This window comes from Rosa rugosa, chromosome 4, assembly GCF_958449725.1.
Source record: "Rosa rugosa chromosome 4, drRosRugo1.1, whole genome shotgun sequence".
In the NCBI taxonomy this organism is placed as follows: domain Eukaryota; kingdom Viridiplantae; phylum Streptophyta; class Magnoliopsida; order Rosales; family Rosaceae; genus Rosa; species Rosa rugosa.
The window spans coordinates 39,975,238-39,992,887 of record NC_084823.1 but is presented as its reverse complement, the minus strand read 5'-3'; the positions used below and the strand labels follow the sequence as shown (position 1 = coordinate 39,992,887).

Below are 17,650 nucleotides of genomic sequence, written 5' to 3'. Positions count from 1 at the left end.
TTTATTAACTAGAAGAAAACATAAATGAAATTAAAATAAAATAAGACAATAAGCTAATGTGAAAATAGTAGGCTTACACAAATTGATATCGATCTATACATGAAACTATATTTCGATTTTGACTTGACCTCTCCGCAAGCAGTTTAATACGTACGAAGTGATTTGGGCCACGTTCTTAACTGCAAGTTACGGGAAAAGGGGTATTACGTACTTACGCGGTTTTCGAACTTTGTCATTATATTTTTGTAACATTTTCAATTTTTCATGGTGTAACATTTTTGTAACATTTTCAATTTTTCATGGTGTAGAACTTTGGCACTATAAGCTAACGCTAATGGATGGAGAAGACCTTCGAAATTGGGCACTAGTCACTATAGTAGATGTCACAATAATGTTTGCATGAATCATGGTGTGTCATGCTGTCATCATTGGACTAAGTTTATTGATGTGCTTGGCCTATAAAAGATATTGATTAGCCTTCCCCTTCAAAAGTTTGTGTCGCTTTTGTCAAAATATAATTTTAACAAAAATATAAAGTATTAACGATCTATCATCTCCAATTCTCCATCGTGCGAAACAAATATTTATGAAATGCTTTATTTTATTCTTGTTAAATTAGTACAAGTTATGTTATTAAACACGTAAAAAAATGTATATTTTTATGATTAGGCCACGAGACTAGGAGAGTGACTAGCTACTAGGGTCCCTAGTTGTACCATTTAATTAAATTGGGACGTACATTAGGTGCACATGTCAAGTCAGCTGTAACAAAACCAGCAAGTATGACCTAATACTTTAACTTAAAAATCATTTGGGGGCATCATATGTATAATGTATTGAAGGCAAGAAAGTGACTTGGGGATGAAACAATTTCAAACCCATATGTCATGAATATAGATTCAGTTTTCCCTCAATATAGATATAGCTTATGTTTAACCGAAACTAGGAATTTTAATATTATTTAGGTTAAGTTTTGAGAGAACAATTATAGCGACTTGTTTGCTTATCTGATGACACGTTTAGAGCATCTTTAGCAATGCCATTTTTGAGTCAAATTTTAGCCAAAATAGCTAAAAAGTCATTTTAGCTAGCCACTTTATAAATATGTCTGCATCAATGCTCTCTATTTTAGCTAGATTTGAATTTATATTATTTTCTAAATAAAGATTAAATAGTTTAAATGTATTTATAAATTACATAAAATAACTTAAAAGGAATGTTTTAAATTATAGAGAGTGAGTGAGATAGCTAAAAGTTATAATAGAGACCAACTTAGGAGTCTGGTGCAGCTGCTAAAATAGATAAAAAGCTAAACATGCTCTCCAAAATAGCTAAGAAGCCAAAATAGAGAGTATGCAAAAGATGCTCTTACTTACATAAGATGTAAAATATCATGAATGAGATTTAACTAGGATGAGAGAATGAATGAATCGGTATGAGAATAATTCATTTCCATTAAGATGTTTACTTACCATATGAAATCAAAAAAGGAATACAACCGATTACAATTTAATTGTTTAGAAATGTTCATGGATCAGAATTAAAACTAGTTCGATTATTAAAATACCTTTACAAAAATGAATGTTCATGAGAGAGGTATATATATTTCTAGAGTTATGGGTAATTTGGGAATATTAAAAATACGTAAGGATATTTTGAGTAAAAAAAATACATTCTTGAGGCATTTATTCCTAAACCCATACTCCTCATTGGGTATTAAATTCTAGGTTATTCAAGAATTGATTCATGACAATGAAGTGAGATCCACACCCATTTCAATACCCATATAAATTAGTGAACGAATCAAAACGCATACACCAGAATCATTCCCTTTATTTATATTCTCATCCAAAGTAAGTAAATGTACCATAAAATGAGTATATAGAAGAAGAAAAATGAATTCATAATTTGTTCTCTATTCACTATGGGATTGAAATTCCAAAATCAATACGGTGAACATAATTCTCAAAAAATCCATATTCACCTGACAAAGATATCCTTGCAAAACTTATAGGAATCAAATTTGTTTAGTTCGGATTGATGATTTGTGGTAAATATTATTCAATCAGAATCAATTGCATTTCTATTTGAAGTTTATACAATTAGTTCGACGATGAAATGATTATAATAAACTTCTTTTTAAACCCATTTCCTATCCGGCCAATTCATTTGTGTTTTTTACATGTTAAAGTAATTAAAGTAAATATTAGACTGTCAATATTATTATCAAGCAAAAAAAAATGTCAATATTATTTACCTTTTCAGTTTATTCTTTCCCAATTTTTGATATTTTATCAGTATAGTTTAACAAGTATCTGATGTAGTAAGGTTGGTCGAGTTGCATAATATAAAACCTTCATGTCATTAAGAAATAATTACCAAACCCATTTACATATTTAGGGTATACAAATTCATAAGTTAGGGTTTGAGAGAACGCCGACCCGATGGGTGGACGTTTCTGCAACTTTCTCCATCTCCGATGGAGATCAATGTCGGCACATCCATTGGTGTCGTATACCTCGAGTGCAGTGCATACCGTCTCCTCTTTTCTTCCGGTTTGCTTTTCAAAGGAGTGGTCTACAACTCCTCCAGCGGTGGCGGATCGTGCTCTGTTCTCTTTCTCTTGGGTCTTTACAGCCTGGGATTCAAGACTGTGCTCGACTTGGGCAAGTGGTCGCCGACCTTTTGCTGGGAAATTAGAGTTGTTCGGACGGATCCGGATCTAGGATCCAGGGACTTTGAAGATTTCTTGGAATTTTGGCCGTGAGGTTGGGTGGCGGGGGCACTTGGCTGCACGCCTGAATTATGAGGATTCTCGTCCGGCTCTGCATCAGCCGGGATCTGATTACTGTGGGACGGAGGTTCGGTGGTTGGGGTTAGGCCTTTTCCGGCATGGGCTCATGGTTCTGAGATCGGATCTTCTCACGGATTGGCGGCGCGCTCTGGTATGGCGCGGCGGAGCAGGACGAGGCGTTCTGGGGCTGTGCGTGGATGGTGGAGGCGGCGCCGTGGGTCCTTCCACTGGTGGCCTTCGACGGCTGCAGTGGGCGAGTAGATGTGTGGGTGCCCAGAGAAGGTCTGATAGGGTGCCCATGTACTTGGGTGTCCAAATCAGATTCAGATGGGCTTGGGCTTTAGTCGAGTCTGCTTTGGTAGATTTGACTTTGGTCTCAGGCCGGATTTGGATCCGCATTTGGGATCTAGGTCGTATTCTATTTCGGATCTTGGATCCGACACAGCTGCTCATATGGTTCTGGTTCTTCAGAGTTCGTCTGCCTAAATCTGAGGTTCTAACACCCTTGGTCGCTTTCGATCTCTTGGTGAGCGAATCGCCTCTCCTAGGCGATCATATCATCGGTTACAATTACGGTTACTCTTCTATTTACACTGCTTCAGTGACATATGCAGTGCAGCAATGCCTTACGGCATCAAGTCACATGGTTACCTGATTACCTTTTATTCTCGATGCGATTGTGCATCTAATTATGCTTTATTGTTTTTTCTTCATTACAGATGCGTTTGTGCATCTTGTTATGTTTTATTGCTTTCTTTTGATGTTTTATGCATCACTCCATGTAATCCTCAATTTTCATTTAATATAGTTTGTCGTGTTCCCTTCAAAAAAAAAAAAAAAAAAAAAAACCTTCATGTCTTGAGTTTAAGTCCCAGCTCCCACCAATTTGTGGCTAGCAGGTTTCAGAGGCTTTCAGAGTCGTGTGGAGATTAGAGTATGTTAACCAAATATCTATCAATCTTAATATGTGCTCATCGTCTATAATTAGGGCCGGTTGGATTATCTGTAGATACTTGTATTATTGTCCTTCCCCTATCAATGATTAGACCAGGTCACTTTGAAAAATAAATAAAATATAGAAAATGAAATAAATGATTGGCTCATTATCTGAGGGCTCTCTTGTCATTTCATCAGGTCTGCCCCCTCATCAACTCCAACTTGCATGACATCAACACCTGGAGATGGAGATACAGAGCGCCCCCCCACCACACGACCCAAATGCCCAGCCAATTCAAGGGCGGTGTCCTTCACGTGATTCCGAGAACCGGGGCGTCAGTTGGGGGTGTGGTCCGCACGCGCGGGATGGGAGAGGGGAGAGACGCGAGGTGATGAGTTCAAATGATTGTGATGAGGAGGGTGTCGGGAAGTGGAGGGACAAGATGACACGCACGACTGTGTTGTGTGGGTGCGGGGCCCACAAGAAGCAATTGGGGGAAGGAGAAGAGCGTGGGAGAGCACGTGTCCCGAAGGGCCAGGCAAGACATGTTGGTCCACGTGAGTTGGGGCTTCTTTCTTCCACGCTTTCCCCTCTCCCACCCTCATTTTCAAACTCTCTCCCCCCCCCACGTGAACTCCACTCTCCTCTGCCCCAGTTCCATTCTCTCTCTGCCTTTTTCCTTTTAAAGATTTTTTCAGCTCCGGTTCGGCTGTAAAAGCTGGGTTAAAGTAACTTTATTTCTACTCCTTTACTACAAAAAGGGAACAGCTTCCACACTTGCTCTACCTTGATTTTACATGGAATAACAAAAATCTATATTCGCTGGCCAGAGAGAAAGGTGAATTTCAATAGTAAATAGTAAATGGCGCAGATTGCAATCATAATTATATAATATTTCTTAAATGCGTAACCACAAGAATTCATTTTATATTTAACTAAGACTATGAGTTCTGTTTTTTTGTTATTTCTATCTTCTAATGTGAAATGCCATCGATTTCAGAATCCCATTAGGGGATTGACTCAAACGAGTAATACAAGTGAAATCAAACTAGGTGTCATACATTAATGGTCTTAAGCAGACTTTTACGACAGCATTTATGCTATGTTTGACTAAACGTTATCTACCCAGTTAAAAAAAGTCAACCAACATAATTACAAGGCCAACCAAAAACGTGAAAAACTAAACCACAAATTTCTAGACGCTGTAAAACAGCCCGGGCTCTCCATCCCACGCTCTCTCTTTCGGGTCGTAGCTTGCAATCTCTAATTTCACTGCCCAAGTTTCAAGAGCGTGACCAACACGTGCAATAGAGCGCGGGGTGTTTTGTGCGTAACAGTAAAAGAGCCAAAGAGAACGCACCTGATTTAACCGTAAAAAAAGGTCGAGAAAGCGACGCTTTTGGCTGAGACCCAAAAGAGCCCCCTCGACCCCCACTGCCCTCGTGGGAATCGCATGGGAAAGAAAAGAAGGGATTGAAAAGAAAAGATTGGCCCAAAAAAAAAAAAAAGATAAGACCGGTGGGTTGGTGGGGGCCCACCACGAAGAACTCTAGTAGGAGGAAAAAGCTTATCTGTCTGTTTTGCCGCCAATCATGACCACCCGTTCCACCTGATTTGATGGTTTGTCCAGCTTCCCCTTGTTCGGTCGTAATAATGAAGCACAGAGGATAATGGTTGCGGGCCCACCTGGGTACGAAGTGGTTTTCAGCCGTCCGATATTTACCGTTTTGGTTTGACGGTGGGGTGCGGGGCCCGGCAGATATTAATGCCTGGGATACGGTTGTGATTTGCATCGGGATAGACTTTTTGGGCTACATATATTTACTGGGTGGTTATGAGTGCAACCAAGTCGCATTAATTTGGTTTCATTAATTAATTTTGGGGTATGGTATGTGGACTTTAATTGATCATTTATTCTCTCAACATTTTGTTACATTATTTATTAATTATTCATAATTTTTTTTTACAAATAAAAAGTAATAATAATGTATGAAAAATATTTTAAAAATGCTATTGATCTTATGTCAAAATTCGAAAGTTGAACCGCAGAGTATGATGTTTTAATTGGTGTGCTCGAGTGAGTGAAAACACAAGCGCTGATGTGTTTATTAATGATCACGAGTGACTGCAGATACAGTAAGTTTTGTCTTAAATGTAGTGTATGCTAATATAACAAACCATGTGAGTTTTTGGCGTTACAGACATGAAAAGAAGTGCGGACAGTATAGAAATGTGAACAACGACGTTTTCAATCAGTCGTTTTGTGGGCGCCGAAACTGTGATGTTTACTTGTTGCTATTAATGATTTTGGAGTGATTGCATACACTCTGACTGTTTTCTTGAAATCTTGCACTCCAGCGTTCGATGTATCACATGAACTTCGTCGTGAAGAGAGAAAAGAGATCACCGGAAAAAAGGAAACAAAACTATACAAAAAGAATCTTTTATCTATTCCCAAGTTATTCTCACGCAACATAAATTCTATACCAAAAAATTACACAATCCTCTACTTTCGCTATTAATCGTTCTAAAATGCTATCAGCCTATCACATTAAAAAACGTCTAAGAATGATTATAAAAGGTTATACCATATATACTATATATGATAGTGATTAATAACATTTTTAGCAGACTCTCTATTTTGGCTTCTTAGCTATTTTGGAGAGCATGTTTAGCTTTTTATCTATTTAATAGCTGCACCAGACTCCTAAGTGGCTTTCTATTATAATTTTTAGCTATCTCGCTCCTAAATATAGAGAGCGAGATGAGGCTTCCTATAATTTATGTTAATTTAAAACATTCATTTTGAATATTTTTTTGTGATATATAAATACATTTAAACTATTTAATCTTCATTCGAAAAACAATATAAATTCAAAGGTAGTTAAAATAGAAAGAACTAATACAGGCGTATTTTAAAAGTAGCTAGTCAAAATAACTTTTTAGCTACTTTAGCTAAAATTTAACTCAAATATAGCCAGCATTGCTAAAGATGTTTTAACATGGATAATACAATGAGCTGAAATAGGCAATATCTCTATTGGTGCGATACGTTTCCATTTCATAACTTCAAAATCATATATAATTTTAAAAAATAAATTCTCGAATTAAAATTTATCGTCAATAATTATAGAAAGTGACTACTAATAAATGGGGCCAAGAGACAAAAAAAATTAATTTTACTTCTGATCTACTAGTAAATTAACTTATTTAGTTTAACTCTAGCTAAAAATTTAAGTAAGTTTTCTTCTAACCTACTTCAACCACGCATTTTAAAAATTAACTAAATTTGCATCATACTAAACATTAAGTGCATTACAAATTTAAACAGTCTCCAAGACTTGCAAGTTTACCTCATTTATTAAGATGAATGATCAATGAGAAACATGTGCAAATTTATGCCTACATTTCGTATCCATTAGAAGAAAAAACCTAACATTTCCTTTAAAACCTCGTTGACATTATTTACTAACTTTATGGAAAATGCTTAAAATAGGGTTGATTGATGATTAAGTCCGGATCCGAAGTAAATGAGATTGCAACGTTATCGAAAAACATTAATTGTGATTTACTGATTTTTATTTTGATTTCATTTCCCAAAAGAAAGTTATAAAAATTAAATTCCCCCAACTCCTATGTCAAAATCAATAATTAATTAGTAACCTATAATTGTATGGGAGTCCCATAATTGTATCTGTTTTTTTTTTTGCCATGGTCAGGGGTCAAACACTATAGTTAGTGCTTAATGTACCATGACAGCAATGAGCACAAAATGCACAGTAATATTCCCCAGGCCAGTTAAAAGGGTGGTCCTTTAATTCACCCTTATTAGTTACCATGGTTAAACGAAGGGCCCAGAGAGAGAAAGAAGGGAGAGAAAGAGAGAGGGTATTATTTTCTGAGGGAACAAGACTACAAGTGCCATGATTGAGATAATTAGGCTTCCTTCCCTGACACCTTAGTCATGATTGAACTTCCACACCCATTTCCTCACTTTCTATAAAACCCACCTCAATATCCCCACCACTCTTCTCTATCTCCCTCACAACCCTCTTTCTTCAAACCCTTCTCTCTCTTCTCTCTCAAAGCAAACAAGGAGCTCACACAAATCAAGCAGCTAAGCTCAGAGAGTTTTTCTTTGGCAGAGAAAACCACCAACCAAACCAGCCAACCAACCATGATGGTTCAAAGAGAAGATTTGGGTCTGAGTCTGAGCTTGAGTGCTTTCCCTCACCAGAATCATAATCCCAACAGCAATAACAATAACAACAACAACCTTCAGCTCAATCTCATGCCCTCTTTGGTCCCAACTTCATCTTCATCTCCTCATTCTGGGTTCAATCCCCAAAAGCCCTCTTGGAATGATGCGTTGGCTTCTTCAGGTTTGTACATCTCCCATGGAGTTCTCTCATCACTTTTATGTATTTGCATGGCTTCCATTTTCAGATCTGGCTTTCCTTTACCCCTTTTCGCCTATTTTCTTTACTCATCTTTTCCCCTTTTTCTTTTTCTCAGTTCTTTCAGATCTGTGTAACTTTTGATCAATTTAAAACCAGACCCCTGATTTGTTTCACCTCCAATTCCAATACCCTTATTTGTTTCTATCACTAATGCATCTTGATCCGAACATGCAGATCGAAACTCGGACACGTGTCGCGCCGCGGCCCGGTCCTTCCTCCGGGGCATCGACGTGAACAGGCTGCCGTCGACGGGCGACTGCGAGGACGTGTCGTCGCCGAACAGCACTGTATCAAGCGTGAGCGGGAAGCGAAGCGAGAGAGAGGCCAATGGCGAAGATCTCGACCTCGAAAGAGACGGCTCACGAGGCATGAGCGACGAAGAGGACGGCGAGACCTCGAGAAAGAAGCTCAGGCTCTCCAAGGACCAGTCGGCCATTCTCGAAGAGAGCTTCAAGGAGCACAACACCCTCAACCCTGTAAGTAGTGGATGATGTTTCTGTTGTGGTTTGAGGTTCAGAAAAGTGAAGAAAGAGATAAAAGTTTTCTGTTAGGTTTTTTTTTTTTTTTTTTCTTCCGAGGAAGTTTCTGTTTTGGTGCTGACATGTACGGTTTTGTCTTTGTTGCAGAAGCAAAAGCTGGCTTTGGCTAAGCAGCTCGGGCTCAGGCCTAGACAGGTGGAAGTCTGGTTTCAGAACAGAAGGGCAAGGTGAGCAATTTTGTTCCATGTCTGATGGGTATTTTGGGTAATGATGATTAAATGACCGTTATACCCTTTTTGGATTGTGGTTATTTATGGGGTCTCTCTGTTGAGCAGGACTAAGTTGAAGCAAACGGAGGTGGACTGTGAGTTCCTAAAGAGGTGCTGCGAGAATCTGACGGAGGAGAACCGGCGGTTGCAGAAAGAAGTTCAGGAGCTGAGAGCACTGAAACTCTCCCCACAGTTCTACATGCAAATGACCCCACCAACCACCCTCACCATGTGCCCCTCGTGTGAGCGTGTCGCGGTCCCACCAAACTCCACGTCACCATCCGCCACCATCGATCCCCGGGCACACCATCACCACCACCCGATGGTGCCCGTCCACCATCCGCGGGCCATCCCGGTCGCCGGCCCGTGGGCCGCCGCCATCCCGCAACAACAACCACAACAACGGCCTTTTGACGCCTTCCGCGCCTCGCGGCCGTGAGTGATGCCCGTCCCGGTCCAGGGTATTTTGGTCCTTTTGGTCAGTGGGGCTTTTGATAATGCGATGTTACTGTTTTAGAATCCGTACGGAGTATGTGCAAAAAAGAAGCGGTTGTAATAGCGTACCAATTCTTATACATATTCTGAGCTCGAAGTTTAGGTCTCGGTCTCTAAGATATGGTTGTTAGAAGATGCGATTTGGTGGGTCTTATGTGTTTTGTAGTATTTGACCCATCATTCTCATCATCTTCTTCATCTTCCTTCCTTTATAGATTAGGGTTTGGTGGTGGTACTAATATCTTCCCTCCTTTTCCATAAACAATTTGTAGGGGAAAAAGGATTGGGAAGAAGAGGAGGACTTTTGATGTAAAGTGTTAATGTCTAATTATAATTTCATTTTAACAAATGTTAAAAAGAAGAGCTTGTGTTTTAAATTAATCAATCATGACTATGATAGAATCTCTCACTTTGTCTCCCTTTTGTTTAATGTTGTAGAACCCCCCATTTGTGGGATTTAGATTTGGTGGTGAGTGGTGACTTGTGGGTTAAATATGTTTACAAATTCTTGTGGGGATTTTGGTGTTGAATATTAGGATCAAGATGGACCCAGAAGTGGTATTTTTAGTTTTAATGGTGTGGACAAGTTCCTAGTTCTCGGGGTTTCTCAAGTGTTTGACAAATACTTGTTCCTTAATATTGGCTAATGTTTGTTGCTTTCTCTCGTCAAGAATGTCAAAACTCTTAATTTTGGGGATATTATAAAGGATCACTACTTCTTTTAGCCAATTAATTATTTGCTTGCCGTAGATTGCTAATCACCAAGGTAGCTGGAGTGGTTCACACCTCATAGTATGTTTTGGTTTAGTTGGTACTCAAAGAAATATGCTCAATGATTTTTGGTGGAAAGTAAAGTAAGTAAAGCCACCAAGTTTGGCTGAGCACTAATTTCTGGAGGCTTTCACACAAGGCTTTGAAATCCCAGTTATTGGGCTCAAAGTTCTCTTGCTCTACTTCCATAACAGATTGAGAAAAGAAAGAGGAATTATACTGGAAGCATCAATACCACTTCCCAGAGCCCTATCTTGCATCAAATCTGAAGTTGTTCACATCATACAGTTTCAGAAATTCTTTCATCAAGCAGAATTTCTGTACTCCTACTTTGGAATAATGTGATGTTATCGTGGAAAAAGTACCTCAATTTGCTTTTAAAGAAATTATATCATTGGACTTTAAAGGCATCATCGTTGACACTAGAATGTTATCATTTTCGGACAAGATTTAGTGATGAAATGAAAATTCTAGTGCCCCTGCAAATTAAGAAATATCAAACTATGGTTTTCTTGGACATTTCTCTCAAAGAAACTCGTTGCTCAATTTAGACTGTAGAGGTACTTATTTTGAGTTTTGAGTAAGAAGTGATGCAGTCATTGTGAAGTGATGCCTCTTCATTTGTACCCTACGAGATTGGACGATTTGGTTACTTGATTGGTTAGGCTGTAGCTTCTTTACTTATCTCCACACTCAGTCCTCTTGGAAAATAATGTTTCAGATTCATCAACCTAATTTAAGAAGCAGCTAGAGTTTGTGCCAATTAACCATTTTCTAAAGATGTACTTGCATATGAATTTTGTGCTATAACTAAAAATTATGGTCTTGATATTAATTGGAGAGTTCTGATGTGAATAATGGTATAGCAACAACATAGTGATCCTTCGACATACAAATTGCATGCTAGATCGAGGGCAACAATTCTCGTGAACTTCAACATAATGTTCAAAAGCAAAAGTAGAAGGGCACTTGTACTTATCTAATTTCCGCAGTTTGTTTTTTGCTGCACTTGCGACTCTTTACACCGTCGGTAAAAAAAACTTAGCATTAAGATATTAGAAAAACTTATAATTTTGTTTGATATGTTTGAGTCTTCGCAAAGTATTTTCTCACAAGTTCTTAAGCTTCTCACGTAGAAGAGTGTTTAATGATGAAAGATGATCATTGATACAAGCTAAAAACTTTTACATTCCCTATTTAAGATGAAAACACTATTTATCAATACGTCAATAAGGCAGCCTTTTTATTTCTACATCAGATGGAAACACTAATTCCTACATATTCAAGTGCTAAGGAATAGAGATTACTAGCATTCATGCCCGCGCGTTGCTGCGGGTTTTAGAACAAAATCTGAAAGTTTAGAAGGATAGAGCATCTCGTTAAGAGCTTGTTTTACTAAAATCTAGTGTTCAAAAACAGGTTACAGTTGCTGTTGGAACAGCTTGCCAAAAATAAGTTGTTCTACTTGTAGGCTAACTTAATTACAATGAATGCCTAATCTGCTTGCCAAAAATAAGTGATGATCTCCATTAGCATATATGTGTGCTAAGAAGTTGTTAGCTAGTGATGATCAGTGGTGGAGGTTGTCCAAAAAGTTGCTTCCTCCAGTTCTATTTACACCAAAAGTGTCATGACATTTCAGTCCATTTTTTCTTTGTTGATGGTTTTGGTCGATGGTGTTGCTGATTCAATGCTGGTCTCCCTGTCATTGTGAAAGTAAGAAATTATAAAAGAGACAGTAAAAGTCAGAAATTATAAAGGAGGCAAGTTTCATAATGAAAAAAGGAAATAATTTTTTTTTTTTTATCCCAAATAGCAATAGCCAGAGCAATGGACATGTTTAATACTGCAATGTGCCAAAAGGAAGTTGGATACAGGAATTGTAAGTTTACTTAAACCACAATAAGTTCAAGTTTCAACCAACCTTTTATTCAATACGAATCAACACCCATAGCTCACAATGATTGGAATCAATACTGTAAGCATTACCTCCTTAAAAACGATGGATGACTTAAGCCCTGGAAATAGTATCTTCTCTAATCTGCTAATGATGACATCTGCCATAAGCTCCTTTGATTCATAGTCCTTTCGAGAGAAGTCCCTAATATAGAAATTACCACCTCATTAGCAATTCAAATTTTACAAACACTGATTCTAGAAGGGGTTAGGGAAGAGGGTGGGGAAAGGAACAATAATGGTCAACCATTTATTTATTTTGATAACATATATTTACCTCCCAGTCTTCAATGGAAGAGGTCGTAAATATGAAGAATACGGTGCCCTTCTGGAGCCAATGATGAATCAAGAACAGTTGGAATAGTTATGAATATACTTCCATAAGGCTCCTCTAACCTTCTCCAATCGTCCTGAAAAAAAAAATGCAAGACAATGAGGACTGCATGAATTAAAACACGCCTATTTCATGTACAAAAAAATACCAAAGGTAATATTATAACTGAATTTTATAAAAGTTAAAGATCTTAGTATGGTATGTCTTTCAAATTTACCTTTAAAAGGATTTCTCTTCCATTACGTATTGATACACCTGAACATGTATCAAAAAGCATATTTTAGTAGCAATATTAGGAAGAAACACAAATTTTTTTCCACATCAATTGCCCCAAGATCGATGCATGACCTATCAATTGAACATTTGTTTCACTGTGCTATCATTGGTACGGTTGAAATTGGGATATATGATTCCATTCAACAATTATGAGCTAGACATGATCAAACTTCAAATATAAACGATGCCAAAGCTGCATCAACAAAATAAATTTAGATGTTAATAAGTCAAGGCCAAAGTGACTACAAAGTCAATGTAAATGTTCTGTAAACATTAGAAGTATCAGCAATTCTTTTTTGGGTCTTTAAGTATCTGGGATTAAACACTTTAGAATCTGAATTATTGATATCAAAGGAAGCATAAGAAGACTCCCAGAAGCAGGGCGCATCATTTGTTAGCTTGGCTATTAGTTTGTTTAGTATGTTGAGTATGTTATAAAGAAAAGAAGATTGAACAGAATTAAAAAAAAAAAAACATGGGAACAAAATCAGTCAACAAATAATGAAAATATGCTCCCAACATTGCACACAACAGAGAAGTCAAGAAATTCATTGTTAACTGTCCCAGTGATCTGGCTTGCAGAGACTATGAAGATCATGAACCTATCTCAAAATTAAACCCCCAAACACCTGAAACAGATAAAACCCATATGATATTCCAGGCTCCAGAGTCCAAATTGGCTCTGAAATTAAGTATCACAGCCACCCACACCTTGAACACAAACATGAAGATCATACAATCAATGATCCCAGAAACCATGCAAACACAGCAAACCCAAAAACTCAATGAAGATAAAAATAAAAAAGGTACCGATTGTTCCCGTCCCCCTCTTCCTTTTCTCTGAGTTACCTACCTTCTTCACCTGTTAATTTCAAATATTACCAATCAGATGACTCCAGCTCTTCCAATTATGGGAAACAAATGGAATTTAATTACCAACCTTATCAATCATTGAAATAAGAAATGGAAACAAATGGAATATCTAACCTGACCTCATCGAAATAAGACAGAATCAACTCCATACAATAATCCAATACAGTATGAATAAGAAAGATGCTACACCTGGAACGAAAAAAAGAAGAAAAAAGAAGTGTTCATAAAGACACCAAATGAAAAATTGCTCGCAGAAATAACAACAAAGCAAAAAATGATATATACTAACAGATGCATGACACGATTTGCTAAATCTAACTACTTCCCATATCTAATTCCACATAACACAGCTCTAATGCAAACCCACACAAAACCCAGATTAAAAAAAATGCTAAATCACCCACAAAACCAAATTCAAATGCCAAACCAAACACAGCTAGATAAACCCACATACCCACATACCTTCACATGCATGCACCTGTAAAGCTTACATAAAGCGTCAGAATTAGAAAGACGAAAAGAAGGAAAAATGGGTAAGAAAAAAAGAAAAAAAACTTGAGTGAGGAACCATGTCTCACAAACCTTCCAATCTGTCATATTGCGATGGACTTCTCCTGATGTATCTGTCAATAATGGAAACGCTCATAAGGTTTTGAAATGAAGCAAGCATTCATGCATGGAAACATTCATGAGATTTTGACATAAAGTAATGATTCCAGTTTTTGGTAAAATTTACAGAAATCCATTACAACAAAATTGCATGCACCGACATTCAAAACCAACCGACCAAATAAGAAGCGCTTACTTGAAGCTCAAAGTCTCAAAGATATATGATTGCTCAATCGGATCGTCTGATTTGATGAAAAGATTGCCAGCTCAATCGAAACCGAGAATCCGAAACCCCTGCATAAGCCAAACCCCAAATCAATCACATACAAAGATTCGAAACGAATTTCTTTCACAAAAACCCAACAAATAAGTCCTAAATCGAACAAAAATGCAGTAAATGATGACATGCAGAACCTACCCACTGTTACCAACCCTCTCCCTCTCTCTCACTCTCTGTCAACAATAGAACGCAGAACTCAGCTGAAAAACGAAGAGAGTGGAAAAAGATCGCTTCTATCAGTTCAGCACATTTTATAGGTAGGTCAAACAGCAAACCGTAATTATTCCAACAGACAAAGGGCAAAATGATCTTTTCACATTAACGGCTCGGCTCGAGCCGGCACTGTTACTAAGCCGATGAACAGTTAACTGAGCATTAGTATATAGTAAATAGGCTTTAATAGGCTGTATTCTATTAGGTATTATAGGCTTGAATAGGTTGTATTTTCTCTTATCTTGCCTATTTTATTTTTAACTTTCATAAACATATAAAAAAATAAAAAATAAAGAACTGTTGTAGAGAAACTGAATTTGGGAGGAATTTGCTGTGTATTCTCATTGATAATAGGGGCCTCTTTATATAGAGGATTACAATGCATAGAATCTCAATCGTACAAGGAAAGTAATCGTACATTGAATAGGAATCTAGATCCTTCTAATTTAACCCTATTACCACTAGGTCAAGTAACCTAGAGTTTTGGCCAAACACAAATAGAGATATCCTTAAACACTCCCCCTTGTGTTGTCCAAACGCGGTGCTTCTCTCGTTGCCTCGTTAAAAACCTTGCCGAGCAACAAAAACCCAGTGGGACAAAAATAACCTCGGTCGAAGGGGAAAAAGAGCACAACACACCCTTCACGTTTCGAGACCATACATGTAGACATCTCCCCCTGATGACTACGGTCATGGGAGTTCGGATAACTTCCGTAAACGATGCTACCAACATGTTTCTCGAAAGTGGAATTTAGGCAATGACTTAGTGAGCAAGTCTGCCACACTGTCCTCAGATCGAACCTAGTTCATTTTGATCTTGAGGAGAGTCTGTTGTTGCTGATTAAGCTTGGTGTTGTCGCTTTGATGTAGCCTTGCTTCATTTGTTCAAAACAAGCTGCATTATCCTAAATGCTCGTAGGCTCATCTATGGTAGACTTCAAACCACAATTGTTCGAACATGCGTAATTATGGATCCAATCCATATACATTCACGAATCTCTTCGTGAAGAGAAATAATCTCTGCATTGTTCGAAGATATAGCGACTAGGGTCTATTTCTGTAGACCTCCAAGTTATCACGGTCTTTACCCATGGTGAACACTTAACCAGTTTGGGAAGACTTTTGTGTGGGTCAGAGAGATACCCAACATCAGCAAAACCTTCCAAAACACATGTTGTTTTGGGATGGGGACAGAGGACGCAGGCCAGTGTTGGCGGCGTTCCTGGTGTGTGATGGGACTGAATCCATCATCTCTCTGTAGGGATAGAACAAGCCCATATCAATCGTACATCTTAAGTACTGAAAGATATCTTTTACACCAATCCAATGGCGTCGCGTTGGCGCAAAGCTATATTTTAGTTAACAAGCTTACTGCAAATGAGATGTCCGGTCTTGTGCATTTAACTAAGTACAATAATGCGCCTATTGTACTCAAGTAAGGCACTTTTGCCTCTAGCACATCTTCGTCATCATCCTTTTGACGAAGAGGATCATTTTCAGGATTAAGACTACAAACGATCATGGGGGTGCTTGAAGGCTTGACCTTGTCAAAATGCCTAAGCATCTATCAACACGATACTCAAGTTCCAAACCGAGACATAATCGTGTTCTCCCAAAATCCTTCATCTCAAACTCGGATTTCTAGTATTCAGCGGTTTCCCTTAACTCTTTAAGGGCTTCCAATGAAGATCATGTCCAACATGAACCGCGATAGAATCCGAAACTTGTTATGGAAACGCGTAGGCATATCCCTTCCCAATCAAGTAGTCACTTTAGTGAGCGTTTCAACCTCTTTGTAAACGCGCTCCGTGGTCTAGAGCTACTTGACTTGGGTAAATGAAGTTCACCATGAACCTTCATGTATATTCCGTATCTAGATCCCCATAGAGATACGTAGTGACCACATTTGTAAGCTGCATGTTCAGTTATTCGGAAACTACCAAACTGACAAGGTAGTGGAGTGCAATGACATCCATTACGAGAGAATATGTCTCATCGTAGTCGATTCCAAGGCATTTTGTGAGAAGCCTTGCGCCATAAGGCGAGATTGCCATCTCTTTTTCTCATCACGCTTTCTAACGAAGACCCATTAGTCAATAGGTTTTATGTCAGGAGGTGTTGGCATCACTAGCTCAGAAAACCTTCCTCTTCGTTAGAGAATCCATCTTAACCTGGATCGCATCTTTCCATTTGGGCCAAATCTCTCTACGTTGGCATTCATTCATCAACGGAGCGTGGTTCGATATCATCGGACTCAACAAACTCATGCGCAACAAAATGCGTGACTACATCATCAATTATGATGGAGTTTTTATCCCACGTCTCATGTACACTAGTGTAAGTTTCATAGAGCTCTATATTCTCAGGAATAGGGTTCTAACGTTGAGGCGTCCCCCAACGATAACCATAACCCGGAAGATTCTCATGAGACGGATTTTGAGTGTCGATGATCAAAGGGTTGGAATGTGCCAAAGTATCTTTCGAACTCACGAGCCTCCCACGCATCCTAGCTGGGGCCATGGCCTATAACGCCAGAGTACCACTCTCTTTGGCATTGGCGCCATGCCTACCTCTGTGTAGGGTGGCGCTACGTCCTCTCGTAGGGACTTCCATCCTTGCGGGCGTGTTTGCAGCATATTTGTGTGATCTCGTCACTTTAGTAGGGATCGAGATGAGACATAGTAGGGACAGGCCACGACAATTCTTGTCGTTCCTGCTGAACATCTGTGTTCTTATCTCCCCCTAACGACGGGAAGACTGTCTCATCAAAGTGACATCCGCAAATCTAGCGGTAAGGAGATCGCCATGCAAGGGCATTAAGTGGCGGACGATTGTTGGAGTCTCAAATCCAACTGAGTTGCTCATTCGTCTGTAAGGACCCATTATAGAGCGCTGTGGCGGCGC

General features: G+C 38.7%; 2 protein-coding genes across 14 annotated transcripts; one reads left to right on the top strand and one right to left on the bottom strand.

Annotated features, from left to right (window-relative positions):
* The first annotated feature begins 7,685 nt into the window (after positions 1-7,685).
* On the top strand, positions 7,686-9,795 carry LOC133745638 (homeobox-leucine zipper protein HAT4-like). Its single transcript, XM_062173746.1, has 4 exons — positions 7,686-8,113; positions 8,366-8,667; positions 8,818-8,897; positions 9,006-9,795. The coding sequence occupies exons 1-4, from the start codon at positions 7,909-7,911 to the stop codon at positions 9,376-9,378; spliced, it is 960 nt and encodes a 319-aa protein (XP_062029730.1). The 5' UTR covers positions 7,686-7,908; the 3' UTR covers positions 9,379-9,795.
* Positions 9,796-11,579: 1,784 nt separating this feature from the next.
* On the bottom strand, positions 11,580-14,768 carry LOC133706458 (uncharacterized). 13 transcript variants are annotated; one of them, XR_009844539.1, is made up of 10 exons: positions 14,672-14,768; positions 14,450-14,547; positions 14,227-14,267; positions 14,099-14,122; positions 13,759-13,833; positions 13,582-13,633; positions 12,713-12,750; positions 12,439-12,571; positions 12,195-12,306; positions 11,580-11,907 (listed from the first exon to the last, which is right to left on the bottom strand). XR_009844539.1 is itself a non-coding variant. In XM_062131995.1 (7 exons), exons 1-5 carry the CDS (start codon positions 14,116-14,118, stop codon positions 12,449-12,451), a joined length of 303 nt encoding a protein of 100 aa, XP_061987979.1. In that variant the 5' UTR covers positions 14,119-14,133; the 3' UTR covers positions 11,580-11,907; positions 12,195-12,306; positions 12,439-12,448. The 13 variants fall into 13 exon arrangements, 1 of the variants encoding a protein (XP_061987979.1); XR_009844542.1 differs by having other exon boundaries at positions 13,764-13,833; XR_009844538.1 differs by having other exon boundaries at positions 14,107-14,122.
* Positions 14,769-17,650: the final 2,882 nt, after the last annotated feature.

Bases quoted from the DNA above. Each gene is read 5' to 3' on its own strand.
- LOC133706458 (XM_062131995.1), bottom strand. From the start codon at position 14,118: ATGCATGTGAAGGTATGTGG. The intron at 13,834-14,098 runs GTATGTGGGTTT...TTTTCGTTCCAG, and splicing joins ATGCATGTGAAGGTATGTGG to GTGTAGCATCTTTCTTATTC. The intron at 12,751-13,581 runs GTACCTTTTTTA...ATACATGTTCAG, and splicing joins GAGGGGGACGGGAACAATCG to GTGTATCAATACGTAATGGA.
- LOC133745638 (XM_062173746.1), top strand. From the start codon at position 7,909: ATGATGGTTCAAAGAGAAGATTTGGGTCTGAGTCTGAGCTTGAGTGCT. The intron at 8,114-8,365 runs GTTTGTACATCT...CCGAACATGCAG, and splicing joins TGATGCGTTGGCTTCTTCAG to ATCGAAACTCGGACACGTGT. The intron at 8,668-8,817 runs GTAAGTAGTGGA...TCTTTGTTGCAG, and splicing joins AGCACAACACCCTCAACCCT to AAGCAAAAGCTGGCTTTGGC.